At 36.7% G+C, this 13,956-nt stretch overlaps 3 protein-coding genes across 4 annotated transcripts; 2 read left to right on the top strand and 1 right to left on the bottom strand.

Moving 5' to 3' along the window:
- Positions 1-831: 831 nt before the first annotated feature.
- LOC18024035 (cell cycle checkpoint control protein RAD9A) lies at positions 832-3,949 on the bottom strand. Of its 2 annotated transcripts, none has more exons than XM_006408007.2 (10): positions 3,811-3,949; positions 3,103-3,222; positions 2,909-3,017; positions 2,397-2,648; positions 2,201-2,313; positions 2,053-2,117; positions 1,682-1,929; positions 1,454-1,595; positions 1,166-1,206; positions 832-1,094 (listed from the first exon to the last, which is right to left on the bottom strand). In XM_006408007.2, exons 1-10 carry the CDS (start codon positions 3,913-3,915, stop codon positions 973-975), a joined length of 1,317 nt encoding a protein of 438 aa, XP_006408070.1. In that variant the 5' UTR covers positions 3,916-3,949; the 3' UTR covers positions 832-972. The 2 variants fall into 2 exon arrangements, with proteins under 2 accessions (XP_006408070.1, XP_024015575.1); XM_024159807.1 differs by having other exon boundaries at positions 1,454-1,598.
- A 3,061-nt stretch (positions 3,950-7,010) lies between these two features.
- On the top strand, positions 7,011-10,433 carry LOC18024036 (formin-like protein 11). Its single transcript, XM_006408009.2, has 4 exons — positions 7,011-8,772; positions 8,872-9,062; positions 9,150-9,385; positions 9,475-10,433. Exons 1-4 carry the CDS (start codon positions 7,313-7,315, stop codon positions 10,207-10,209), a joined length of 2,622 nt encoding a protein of 873 aa, XP_006408072.1. The 5' UTR covers positions 7,011-7,312; the 3' UTR covers positions 10,210-10,433.
- Positions 10,434-11,019: 586 nt separating this feature from the next.
- LOC112088958 lies at positions 11,020-12,164 on the top strand. Its single transcript, XM_024159527.1, has 4 exons — positions 11,020-11,301; positions 11,382-11,543; positions 11,630-11,826; positions 12,137-12,164. The coding sequence occupies exons 1-4, from the start codon at positions 11,020-11,022 to the stop codon at positions 12,162-12,164; spliced, it is 669 nt and encodes a 222-aa protein (XP_024015295.1).
- Positions 12,165-13,956: the final 1,792 nt, after the last annotated feature.

Here is a 13,956-nt window from a genome sequence, read left to right on the forward strand (position 1 = left end):
TAAACGCTTAATTTTTTTTCCTGAATACGAAATAATTGATGGAAGCGAAAAAAATAAAAAGGCGCACAAAAGAAGATACATAACACGTTATTTATTTATTTATTTTATTTTTTTTCAATCCTACTAACACGAAATTGTAATGCAAAGTTAAAGGTCTTTACTTTTCCTATGAGGCCATCACGAATAAGATACCAATAATGAGGATATCAAAAAGAAGAACACAAAATTCCACGTTATGGAGAACCTCTTTCATATCCTACATTCTTTATCAAGTAGACGAACCTTTTTTAAAGACAGAAGTCTCTTTAAATTAAAAATGAAGAACATAGCCAATTTCTAAAGTTTTCTGTTTCTATAAGATTATAAAAACGAGAAAGAAACAGAATTTTAAAATTGTCCTATTCTTTTTGTTTCTTTGGACTTATTCGCCATCTTTTACTTATATATAAAACGTATAAAGAGAGGTATAGAGTGGTTAGTACCTTACGAAGAACATTAAATTATTATGACTCATTTCATTATGTCTCATTGCTTTTATAGGGGATTTATGTAGAACCTTCTCTCATTATTGTTTTTGTGCTTTTAACAAACGGAGAAAGCAAAGGTTCGTGTTTTGCGTTTGAATTGAAAACAATTATTATGGGCGGCATAGTAAGAAGATATGATAATGCGTTTGAAATACATTTATTGTCAGTTTTTTAGTAGTGTTTTGGTGGAAAGGCAAAAAGAGACAGAGGTTCAAGGTGTGTTGGCATTCTATTTTGTTTTAATGTTAAGTTAGAAAGAAAAGCAAACAGATAACAAACAAACATGACTGAACAACACAGCACGCGATCCAGAAGTTATGCCAAAAAAAGGATCAATTTTGATTTTAGTGGATGAAGCACCTAACACTAGGCATATATGCATATACTGAACAACTTTTCCTTATATTTAAGATAGAGAGAGACATCTTACCCTAAAGGACTTGAGTTAATAATCTTCATTATGAGGTGGGGTCGCGTCAACACCATCGTCTTCATCTTCATCCTCACTTGCATCTACCCAATTACTAGGATGACGCTGGGAGAAGCTTTGGTTGTTCTCAACCCGTACTGAAAAACAATTTAGAATTATCCAACAAGACAAGATACAGAAACTGCCGTAGAATTGGTTTCGCAGGTACCTCGGGATCCTTCGGCGTGATCCATCTGTGTTGGACGTTGGCTGACAAAATGTCAAAGATAACAAAGCATATATAGAAAGAAGAACAGTCACTGCAGATATGCGATTTTGGGTTACGGAGCATTCTGAAATGATTAACAGGCTAAGAAATGCACTTTAGAAGCTAGTTGTAAGTTTGTAACTACACAATTTGAAATTTCTAATCGATTATGGGGTATGATTAACAGCTAAACAGGCCAAGAAGGGTATGGTGATATAGTGATTGTGAGAGATGTAACGTGAAGGATACGAGTTAGAAGGTCCAGGAGCATTGTCTCCAGCTGGTCCACCTTTTGATATTTCCATATCTCTAATTCTTTGGATATTCACATCTGGTTGTCCCTGAGCCTGCGGCCTCTCCTCAGAACCGTTAACGCTCTTAGTGGCAGTTCCTGCTGGCCAACATTGATGTTACTAAGGTTTTAGTTATCAGACAAAATGATGAATACATTTCACAAACAATTAGCTTAGTTACTACCTGAAAGTTCAGACCAAACTCGTGTGTGATCGGATGGGTGCTCGGAGGCGCTCTGCCTAGACCGTTCTTGAGGCTCTGATCCTACCTGCTCGGCAGCATGGCCATCTGTGGAGTTCGCTGCTACTGGAGGTTCTGGCATAACTCCTTCCTGAAGCTGAGATACAAGCATTGTCGCAAGAACGAGTGTGGCATCAAAACTTGAGCTTGACCCATCACCCAAGCCAAATTTTGGAGCCATCAGTATTGGCCTGGCAACAAATTAAGGTGTTTAAATGAGAGATTTAGCTAGCATATTTGAGAAGCACTTGATTTTGTAGAAAGATGGATTTATTAAGGCGAGATGCACAGGATGGAAAAGAAATGGTTCTTACTCGCCAGCTTTTTCGAAAAAAAGATGAATGTCGGCTTCACAGCCCTCACAAAATGAAAGAAATGCCTGAAATTTTATGAAGACTTTTGATTAACACAAAGGAAGGTGGATACAAGTCAAACCAGGTTTCAGGTGGAAGGATGTTATACCTTTAGTTCCTTCAAGGAAAATGTGATGTCAATAGGATCACCTGCGTGAGTATACTGCAAAAATTCTTCTGATGGATCTATCCATAGCTGAGTATGTAATAAAGAGTCACCATCTGCGTTTGGAAAAGAAAATTGTTAGCAGCCTTACACAAGGAGACTGCTTAATCCAATCTTCGCATTATTACAGAGTCCTAACCTTTGGTCGGATCCACATAGCTCCGAAATTCAACAGCTTTTCCACCTATCTCACTTGCAGCATCAGATGGAAAAGAAGTTTGGTCTGTAGCAATTATTGTAATCTCTTGGAGCGATGATTGGAAGTTTCCAAGCAGCTTGCTCAGATTCCGAGGATGCACAACCATACTACTCGGAAATCTACCCCTATCAAGCGACAGATGCTGTATATCTGGTTCCACATTGCAAGTAATCCAATATGTTTTCTTCATACCTGTACGTATAAATGAAACAATCAAACGAATTCAAACCAGGCTCCACACAAATAAACATAATAGTCGTAGCCTTACTGCTCAAAGTTATTTAAGAATTAGAGGTCTCAAAAAATAGTTGAAAATCAGTTAATGCTATTATTATCAGGTCTAAAAACTGCATCAATCTAGGTTTTACGAATGATTGCACACAGAATGACTAGAGAGTATGATCTTTGCAGAGAAAAGCAAACAATGTGTAAGAATAAAGGCATGACTTTACCACTGTAACATTCCAATGCCCATTTGACCTTTGATGCGTCATGATCTGGCAACTGCACACTCATATGATCAATGCTCGCGACAGGGGTCCTAAGAACAGAACAAACGGCCTGGAAAAGCAATATCAGCGACAATTTCTTTGAACAATGAATTCTTTCGGCTCTATTCAAAATTTTTAAGATAATAAGCAAATACCTTCAAAAGAACACTGAAATGAGCTTGAGGACCAGAAACAGTATAAGCATCAAAGAAACTTGACTGAAATGTAATAGACTGATAGGCAGAACGTGAAGCATTTAAAGTGTGCAATCCCAGCTGCAGAAAGGTTTTGTTGAAACAAAAGAAATTAGTTACAATCTGAGAAATACAAATAATCAACCAATTCCGCTTAACTCTATTTTCCTTCTCCCTAATCATTTCGATTAATGCAGAAAATAGAAATAGAGCATTGTAGAGAAATAAAAGGAGAGACATGTGAAGAATTATTTAGCTAACACTTACAAATTCAATCAGCAAATCGTTCCCAAGCCTATCAAAACAATTACTCTATAAACCCAGAATCGTTTCTGTTCTGCAATAACATCTAATCGTACTGATTACTTGAAATCGACCGAACTCATACTGTTTTGGCTAAAAACACTCATCAAACATCATCGCTTGCTGATACTTTTCCATAGAATTTGAACCAAATCCCAGGTTCATGCACACGGATTCTCAGGTAAAACAGAGAAATAGCAAACCTGGGATCTCTTATCCCAATCGTGTAAAACCCTAATCGTCTGTACTAACTGACGAAATCAACTTCTAGTCAATCAAATAGCAAGCTCCTCACCAATTACTATCCAATCGTCAAAACTAGGGCTGCTAGAGACCGAGAAGCCAATAAAACGAATAGGAGAGAACCTGTGTCTGAGAAGCTTGGACGACGAGCTCGTTGCCGACGCGTGCGAGGCAGATTATGGACCTAGCGAAGGTCTTGAGAGCATTGCCGCTAATACTGAACTCCATCTCTCACACCGTGAAGAAAATTCAAAATTCAAATTGCCCAATTTAAAAACCTAAAAACAATTTTGGTCACTGATTTGTAATGGTGCCGATTGGCGGGATTGCAATGGAAGCCGCGCGAGAATTTTCATAGTCAGTCAGAGTGTAGTTTCTCGTAATGGGCCTGATACTTAATGGGCTTATAAGGACAACATTTTAATTAGGCCCATTTTATCTCGATGGTGCCGCCATTGACTAGGTAAAATTGTTCGGTGGTATTCTTAATTAGCATTTATGGAATTCAAGGGACAGAGTTTATAAATTACGAAATAATTTTTTTTTTTGTCGCGTGACAGAGACAAATCTCGCAATTGTACTATTTTCCTTTACCGAACCACGTATCTCAAATCGGCAGTTATTTCATTTCAATTTCTGTAAAAACACAAAAACTGAATATTTTTTTATTCCTTTTTAATTTCTCGCAAATGGAATCTACAATTTTCCAATAACCTCTAGAGGCTAGAGCTACCATGTGATATATCCGACAATTCATGGGCTAGGATATTTGTATTTAAATTTTTGTTTGTTTCGCCGAAATATTTCTTTACTTTATTCTCAAGACAAAGTAGGTACAAACAACTCTCTGTAAATATGGATTCCTTTCTTTATGCTAAATGTAGACAGAACAAATTTTGAAATGACTCCCAGAAATGCAGACAACAGTCGTAACTTTCTGCAATCAACTTTTTAATATGACAAAAGTTAGATACTTTTGCAAAATCATCCCTAAATCATGGTTTCATACTTTCATTGGTCTTCTCGATACGTTGACTTATATAATCCTTGACTTCTAAACTCGTTTAATTATTTGATTGATAAGTAACACCCAAATTTTACAGAAACAAAAAAACAATCATACACGTTACCATTACGTGACCTAAGTTTCCAACAATAACGAAGGTGGAAACAATGATCTTGGCCACTCCATCTATATGTTAAAATAGTCATATTTATACCAAACAGTGTCTTCAATTTAATTCTTGTTCTACATAGACGTATAATTTAGAAAAATATGTAACATGCTACATAATAGCTACTATAACTTTACTTATTATGCTTGTCAGAAATATCTTTTTAATAAAAGTTAGTGAAATTATATTATTAAGCGCTCAAATAAAAAATTACAACAGTCACAAATGCGTATATGAGTAATATTGTCAGACGCATTTACATAATAATTTTTGCTCGTGCTTAACTTTCTCGTTTCATAATACTCAGGATGTTAGATTGATGTTATATTTGGGGTTTGACTTATGTAAGTGTTTTCAGTTATTTATCCCATTATGTTTATCTTTTTTTTTTTCTTCTTAATCTTGAATAAACTATACACTTTGATTATTTCTCAGACGACAGTTAAAATATTGATCCGTTAATCTCATTAATAATGTGAGTTCGATGTACTTTAGAATATATAGTAAAAAAGTATAAGAAGTTGATGTTGTATTTGTGTTTGTATATAGAAATGTTGAATCAAAGAGAAACAAAGTATGTATAGTATTCATCGGAAAGAAAGAAGATGTAAACTATTACAAATTTACAATATAACAACAAATCATAATATAATACGTTGAACATTGTTGAAGACAAGTCAGTCCATACAGACTTGGCCCCACATAAGTCAAGGTTGCTGGCACTGAGTAGTTAAATGAACAAATAGTAAAAGTGAAAAGAACTAACAAGCAAATGGTGCAGAATTCTAATGATCTTTTTTCCTACTCAATCCAACGTATCGAGATTTCAATGGTAAATATTTAGATCTACTGCTAATCCCCACGTCTAATCGTCTATGAGAGATTTGTTTGAAAACACAATTTCAACCTCTGCTCAGATACCATGTTAAAATAAATAAATGAAATACGCTATGTTTTTAATCTGATCTCTCACAATTCCAATGTTTATCTCCTTGTAAAGACATGTCATACAATTTGTTGGATACCTATAATTCTTCTTGATAGCGCAATCAAAAGCGAAAATATAGTTTTCTAAAAGCCATTCATCATATTAAAGAAAGAAAATCTAATTAGAACTTCCCAAACATATCAACATCATCTCCTACCAAACAATCTTTGACACTAACATTGTGAAACCATGAAGATATAACCATCTAACTCTGATAAACTTTAAAATGGGACTAAAGATATAGAAGTTTGCCTAATTCAATTATATTTCGCCACCACCCACCTATTGGTCTGATTTACCAGAATCCAATTAAAGTTCATAGGATTTTTTAATTGAATATTCATCAGAAGTCTGGAAGAAAAAAAATGTAAGAATAACGTACGTAAGATCATATTATAGTTAAGATTCATCCCAATATGACAACATATTTTGAGTAAAAGATTATATCAAGCTTTCATATAGGACTATGAAGGGATATCTGACGAAACGAGATAAAATAATATCTTATAGTATATTTAATGATTACTTTTTTTTTTTGTTTCTATACAAAAAATTTTTGTTTTAATTTGAGTATGTAACATATTTGCAACATTACCTTTTATTGTTATATTATCTGCAAGGCCTAGTTACACATTTTGTCATTAAACTATTATGACAAAACGTTTTCGAAATGTTTTTTTTTTGCAATTTGAAGAGATCCTTAAATAGCTCATGAAAAAAAAAACATATGAAAGGGAATCATATGTATGTATAGTTGGGTATGTGTATAACACATTCATTCAACACACAAGAATAAATTCTGTACAATAAATACAGTTTTTATTTTATTTTATTGTATTTGCCTCTTAAAATAATAGTGGGTTGAGAGGAACAAAGAAAGCTTGAACAGTAAATTACCAAATGTCTGTACAAGCCAAATGTGCCAACAATAGCCGGACCCACTTCACACCAACACCTACATGCTTCTTTTTATCTTCTTTGCTTACTAGATTCTCTTTTTAAACTGTTTTTTTTTTTTAAATCACCTCCTTAAACAATAAAGCTGTTTTCAACTTAAACTAAAAAGGTTCAGAACGTCACCACATTAGTTCCAAGAAATTCTGCATTAACACACTGCAGAACTTGAAATTGACATTTGTTCCGTAATTCCTTTTTTTTAATAGCAAAAGTAGATATTTTTATTTAAAAGATTACCTAAAATGATGGGTATAAATTGGCAAAATTAGCAGTGTTGTTCTGCAAGGAGAGTTAATGGAGAAAGAGGGTGTTACCATTACCAGTACAACTACAGTTGCAGAGTTCAGGGGTTCCTTGGAGTAGCATTAAAGTCTGAAGGAGATTAAAAAAAACATAAACAAAAAGATAAAAGCTAGAGTGTTTTTTTTTGTAATAAATGGTGTCTTTTTGTGATTTATAGAGGTGATGATTTTGTTTTTACAGAGAAAAGATCTGAAGCAAAAAGATGGTTTATTTTCGTCAGATTTTTCTCATGATCATTGTAGTGGTGATATCATCACAATGCTGCAAAGTTAGTTTCTTAAGCGTTTTTGCTGATGCTAAAGAGCTTGATGATTGGAAAGTGTTAGTGGTGGAAAACGGTGAGAGATATCAGACCCAGATCGGGAAACTCGTCGGAGAAGACGGAGGCGAGAAGAAAAAGCTTCGTGTTTTGGAAAAGTTCCGAGCTTTACTCGATTTGATAAAACCCTCTACTTCCCGGCGAAGAAATCTCTTGACTCCTGCTCCTTTCTCTCCTTGGCCGGCGCCGTCACCGTCTCCGTTTCCAAGCGGTGGTCCAATCGAGTCTCCGGCGTATTCTCCAGCTCCTCAACGGCCAATCCCTCCGCATCTTCGTCGTCCGTTGCCTCAACGGACCCATCCATCGAGACAACCGGAGATTCAGAAGCGAAAACACGAGAAAGGAGGAACGTTTAAGAAGATTCTTCTACCAGTTGTCGTTTCTACAGCTTCTGGAATCGGTTTCGTGGTTTGTGTAGTGGGAGTGTTCTGTCTCTGCGCGAGAATCAGGAAAAGGAAGAAGAATGGTAAAACGGCGTCGTTAAAATGGAAAAAGGGCAAATCTCAGAGCTCGACGAGGAAGGTCAGTATAAACCCTACTCTCGATTTCTTGTACCTAAACTCACTAGGAGTCGATTTAGAGAGGCAAAGCTCTGTTTCCGTTAAAGAAATACGAGAAACCGATAAGGATTTGAACGATAACAATGGTGCATTGCTTGAAGAAGAGGTAAAGAGAAGCCTAGAAACAGAGATTTTGTCAGATTCAACGAAAGAGATTGTGTCGGTGCACGAAAATGAAGATGAACCAACAGTAAACTCTGTTTCTGCTCCTGTTGGATGCGATTCTTCAGACGATGATGAGTCTTTTCATTCCGTTGGTGGAGGCTCTCAGTATTCAAATCCAAGGCTTTCGAATGCTTCTTCTTCTGTTTCTGGTAGCGTTAACGTTGGATCCTCACAACGGTTCTCAGAACGAGAATTGGAGATTCCAGAATGTTCTACAAAAGGTTTTGGAATCTCTACTCCTCCTCCTCCTCCTCCACCGCCACCGCCTCCACCGCCACCGCAATTCTCAAACACACGTCTCCACTCTCGGTCTTTGCAAGAAACTAATCCGCAGACGCTTTCGTCACAGTTATGTGAGAAAGTTTGTGCTTCTCCCTCGAAACCAAGTCTTCCCATCAGTGTACCGCCTCCACCGCCACCGCTACCGCCACAACAACTTCAAGCTGGAGGAACGAACAAAACGCCTCCACCGCCACTGTCTCTTGATTTTTCTCAGCGTAAACCGTTGGGCAAAGACGGAGCTCCATTGCCTAAACTAAAGCCGCTTCACTGGGATAAGGTCAGGGCTACACCGGACCGGACTATGGTCTGGGATAAGCTCAGAACAAGCTCTTTCGAGTAAGTTTACAACTTGCTTTTAGGGTTTAGCCACAATCAACAAAACTTTTTTTTTTAAGAATGTATGATTATGTTATGTGTTGTCTTGTGGGTACACAGATTAGACGAAGAGATGATTGAGTCGCTGTTTGGATATTCGATGCAAAGCTCAACAAAGAATGAGGAAGGGAAGAGCAAGACCCCTTCACCAGGAAAACACCTTCTTGAACCTAAAAGGCTTCAGAACTTTACCATTCTCTTGAAAGCACTCAACGCAACCGCCGACCAAATCTGCTCTGCTTTGGGGAAAGGTAAACTAAGATCAGCTCAAATCGATCCATTGCTTGTTGACCTGATCTGATTTTAAAACCTTTTTTTTCTTTCTTTGTTTGTTGCAGGGGAAGGCTTGTGTTTACAGCAACTAGAAGCGTTGGTGAAGATGGTGCCGACTAAAGAAGAAGAACTGAAGCTGTGTAGCTACAAAGGAGCTGTGGACGAGCTAGGCTCGGCTGAGAAATTTCTCAGAGCTCTTGTCGGAGTTCCATTTGCGTTTCAAAGAGCTGAAGCAATGCTTTATAGAGAAACGTTTGAAGATGAAGTTGTTCATCTCAGAAACTCCTTCTCAATGCTTGAGGTAGTACAATGTTTGATTATTATTATTTTTCATTTACCTGTTTGCTTGCATTACAAGCTATCGTGTGTAACACAAAGTACTTAAACTAGGAAGCTTGCAAGGAGCTTAAGTCAAGCAGGTTATTCTTGAAACTTCTAGAAGCTGTGCTTAAGACTGGAAATAGGATGAATATAGGAACCATACGCGGTGGAGCAAAGGCCTTCAAGCTTGATGCTCTGCTCAAACTCTCTGATGTGAAGGGCACAGATGGAAAGACAACTCTGCTTCATTTCGTCGTACAAGAGATCTCTAGGTCTGAAGGAATCAGAGTTTCAGACAGCATCATGGGACGGATCATGAACCAGAGATCAAACACGAACAGAACCCCTGAGGAGAGAGAGGAAGATTACAGAAGGATGGGGCTCGATCTCGTCTCGGGTCTAAACACAGAGCTACGAAACGTGAAGAAAACGGCAACAATTGATCTGGAAGGACTCGTTAGCTCCGTGTCGAATCTGAGAGACGGGTTAGGGCAACTGAGGTTTCTAGCGAGTGAGAAGCTAAAAGGGGATGAAGAAAACAGAGCATTCGTTAGTTCGATGAGCTCGTTCTTGAGATACGGAGAGAAGAGCTTGGAAGAGTTGAGAGAATACGAGAAGAGAATAATGGAGAGGGTTGGAGAGATCGCAGAGTATTTTCATGGGGATGTGAGAGGAGATGAGAAGAACCCATTGAGAATATTTGTGATTGTTAGGGATTTTCTTGGGATGTTGGATCATGTTTGTAGAGAACTGAGGTGTGTTAGGGTTCCCAATAGCCCTAGCCCTTTGGCTCCGTTTCGATGAGCATTGTTGACTATGAACAGAGGTTTGGTTGTTTGAGTTCTGTAGGGAATTTTTATGAGGTTTCTGAGTTGTGTTGGGGTTCACTGTGGACTAGAGCTGAAAAAGGATTCAGTCTTTGAGACTTTGAGTCTATGGAGAGTTATGTGAAGATTGATAGATATGTATGGATTTGTATATGTATCATATGGTAAAGATCGTCACACACAAGAATATTTTTATGGATAATCTGGAACTTTATATTCTGTGTCTTTTCCTTTCTTTTTCATAGAACTAAATTCAGTGTTTGTGGATACTTCCTTCCAAACCAGAGGATCCTCTGTTTCTCGCAGCTATTTTGTCGTTTTTGTGAGGTTTTTATTAAGATGATGAGGAATCAAGTTCAAAAAAAAAGTGAGCACTTTAAATTTGTCATTTTTAAAGTGCAGTATAAATCCCAATAACCATGATTATAAAAAGTGTTTTTGTTTTTTTCTCTTCTTTTTCTTTTTGGCAATGAAAAAGGAAGTTAATAGTTTCTCTCAATTATATTTGATTAGTCAATAAACTTATTTATATAAAGATACAACTTGACTAACAAGTCTTTACATATTTGATAATTAGAATCTAGCTATTTAGTTAATAAAGAATATACACAACTATTAATTTCCTTTTTATTTATTTCTATTTTCTTTCAATTTTATTGATTAGTCAATAGACTAATTTATACAAAAATATAACTTGACTAACAAATTCTTTACATATTTGATAATGCGAATCTATATATTTAGTTAATAGAAAATATACACAAAGATTAACTTCTGATAACTAAATATGTGTATACTCTCCGATGCAGAAGTCTCCGTTGAATGTTGGTCTATGGGAAACAGCGATGCCAGAAGATTCGGCCCTGAGGAAGATTCTGGTAATAGCGATAGCCAAAGCGAAGAAGAGGAGGATAGCCAAAGCGGTGAGGAGGAAAAGGACAGTAGTGAGCCGGAATGGGATAAAGATAGCTACGATGGTCGCGAGTATCACTCTGCTGAGAAAGAGGACACCGACGAGGAGGCTGATTTAAAATGGCGTCGTTACAAGCGCCAGCTCATTGAGACCAAAGTAATAATCTTTTTGAATACTGATCTTTTCAATTTTTTAAAACTGAAAATATATATGACTTGATTTTTTTTTGGGTCTAGGGTTTTTTTGTAGACCCCGAGAATAAGCCACCTTATTTTTCCATGGGAATCCTTCCGCTCGTTGATCTTGACGATCCATTTTTGGATGATGAGGGCCCTACCACACGTGAATTCTGTGCTGATTTGGCAATTCTATGTCTCGACAAATTCAACCAACATCAGGTGAGGGTACACTCATATGACTCTGTTTTGTATTTAAATAATACATCTGATTCATCATCATCGATTTTTTTTTTCTTCTTTTCTAGGGTTCAAGTGTTCAGATGGAGCAAGTGTTGTGGGTGAACTATTTCGGAGGGTCTAGACAGTATTTTTACATAACCTTTGTGGCCAAGGAGTTTGAGTCTCCTGATGCACCTCTTGTAGAGTATCAAGCTAAGGTGTTGAGACATACTATTGGAAAGACTTATCCCATCCTTTGCAGGCCAAGCCCTAACCCAACATGGTATATATTTATCAACCTTTAATATCTTCTTTAATCATGTATATGACCCTCAAAGAACCGTTTTAAAATAACTGGTTATGTATCCTGGCTACAATTAAGAGCAGTTACTGCCACTTCACTCTCGAGATGTCTTGTGGTAGTCTTAATGCAGGTCTTTTTAGTAAGTATCTCTCTAATTGTATAGGGATGTTTTGGTAGACTTTATATATAGTTTGGAGAGCTGCATTTTGTTCAGTGAGATGTGCTACTTATAATGACTGATTTTAATTTTGGTCTTGGTTTTTTCTTTTTTCCAATGTTCTGATTCAAGGATGAGGGAGAAGTTGAAATTGAAGTAGCCTTACCAAGGCAAAGAGGAACAAAGCTTAGGAGTTTCAGATATAGAGTGAAGACGAAGCCTCTATATATATATCCGGGATTTTCACTTTTAGCATGAATAAGTTTTTATCTGTTATTCTTATTTAAACATCAAGATAATTTCTGTTTTTTTTTTTTTATTGCAACCGAGTTAATGAATGTTAAATCTCTCAGCTATATAAAGTTTTCTAATCAAAATATAGTTCCAGCTTTCAAGATATGTGATATATCCAATTACCTATTCATCAAGGCATATGACATCGCATTTGTGGGGGATGATGATCCGTGCGAAACCTCTTACCCCCCATGCCTCTCCCCAAGAATTCTGAATGATGAAATAGAGCTGTCTATCCTTTGTGAATCCATATCCCACAATCAGAACGATATGTAGACGTGTTTTAGGTCCAATAATCTTTGGTTTCTTTGGCACCATGTAGAACTTTTCCTGAAAATTAGATTGACGATGTTAGTAGTTTTCATTTTGATCGAATAATGCAAGAGCTCAATTACTTGTTATTATTGACATAAGATTCTCACTAACATTTGCGAGGTTGTCAAAACTTTTAGTGATCTCAAGACTTAAGCCAACGGGGTATTCATCCAATATTTCTTGAATAAACGAAGCATTGACATCTTTACAGAGCTTGAGTTTCTCCTTTACTCTGAATCCCTCTGCTCCAGCCTAGTAAAGCTTATAGATTGAGGTGCCTTCAATGAACTTAAATGAACTATTATATAAAAGAAATCTACTTAAATGAACTTCTTACCTTTTCACTTCCCTTTTTAGTGACAGGTTTTTTCATTACCCCATGATCTTCAATGTGGTTGAATGCTAGGTTTAAATTTGAAAGTTTCAAATCTTTGTCTTCACCCGGTTTGATTTGATCTACAAGCTCGTAAACCGAAAACTCATGTTGTTGATCTTCAGAAAGGCCGAAGTTGTATATGGCTTGTAATATGCGGACTAAGACTATGGCCCAGCATATATTATCTGCATATATATATGATCATTATAACATTATATCCTTTATGTTCCTACTATGTAACTATGATTTTATTTCAGAGAATATAAAACTACCTTTCTTTTGGTCAGAAACAGGGCCAATAACGAACCCCTTTTCCAAAGTCCAATCTTTCGTAATTGTATCATAACGGCTGAATATCTAGCATAAAATTAATCAATCACATTTAAGAAATCGTAAGATATAAGTATGGGTTTTAAGGAAAAATTGAAAACCTTTTCTACCTCATGGATGCTCTCTTCTTCTTTGCTACTTTGAGATTGTTGTTGAGTTTTAGCTTTATCTCTAGCATGGATGTCCTTCTTAGATTGAGCTTGTCGGTTCTGTTTCTTGGGTTTACCTCCGACCTTAGCATCTGTTACAAAGAAAACGTGTTAGCCCCTCAGACAAGAAACCTGGAAAATCACAGACATTTGATTACTACCCGAATTTTGAGAGCAAAGAAGTAGCTGTTTTGCTAGAAGAAGCATGGCGTCAAAATTTGAGACTGACCCATCATGAAAGTAGTAATTTGGAGCCATCAGCATTGGCCTGTCATTATATTTAGAAACAGATCAGATAGCTAGGGATTTACCAACTATGGGGGTGGTGTTTGAGCTGGTAATATTACATCCTTTATAGACAAGAACCAACGTAATTTGAGCATGTTCAAATATCATATAAAATACACATGATGGTTAAGAAGTGAATCTTACTCTCCTGGTCTTTCGGAAAAAAGATGAAGGTCAGCTTCACAGGCCTTGCAGAATGC

Source organism: Eutrema salsugineum, unplaced genomic scaffold, assembly GCF_000478725.1.
Source record: "Eutrema salsugineum unplaced genomic scaffold, Eutsalg1_0 scaffold_13, whole genome shotgun sequence".
Classification (NCBI taxonomy): Eukaryota; Viridiplantae; Streptophyta; class Magnoliopsida; order Brassicales; family Brassicaceae; genus Eutrema; species Eutrema salsugineum.

Bases quoted from the DNA above. Each gene is read 5' to 3' on its own strand.
- LOC18024035 (XM_024159807.1), bottom strand. From the start codon at position 3,915: ATGGAGTTCAGTATTAGCGGCAATGCTCTCAAGACCTTCGCTAGGTCC. The intron at 3,018-3,102 runs GTATTTGCTTAT...TTGCTTTTCCAG, and splicing joins ATTTCAGTGTTCTTTTGAAG to GCCGTTTGTTCTGTTCTTAG. The intron at 2,649-2,908 runs GTAAAGTCATGC...TTATACGTACAG, and splicing joins GGCATTGGAATGTTACAGTG to GTATGAAGAAAACATATTGG.
- LOC18024036 (XM_006408009.2), top strand. From the start codon at position 7,313: ATGGTTTATTTTCGTCAGATTTTTCTCATGATCATTGTAGTGGTGATA. The intron at 8,773-8,871 runs GTAAGTTTACAA...GTGGGTACACAG, and splicing joins CTCAGAACAAGCTCTTTCGA to ATTAGACGAAGAGATGATTG. The intron at 9,386-9,474 runs GTAGTACAATGT...TACTTAAACTAG, and splicing joins ACTCCTTCTCAATGCTTGAG to GAAGCTTGCAAGGAGCTTAA.
- LOC112088958 (XM_024159527.1), top strand. From the start codon at position 11,020: ATGTGTATACTCTCCGATGCAGAAGTCTCCGTTGAATGTTGGTCTATG. The intron at 11,302-11,381 runs GTAATAATCTTT...TTTTGGGTCTAG, and splicing joins GCCAGCTCATTGAGACCAAA to GGTTTTTTTGTAGACCCCGA. The intron at 11,544-11,629 runs GTGAGGGTACAC...CTTCTTTTCTAG, and splicing joins ACAAATTCAACCAACATCAG to GGTTCAAGTGTTCAGATGGA.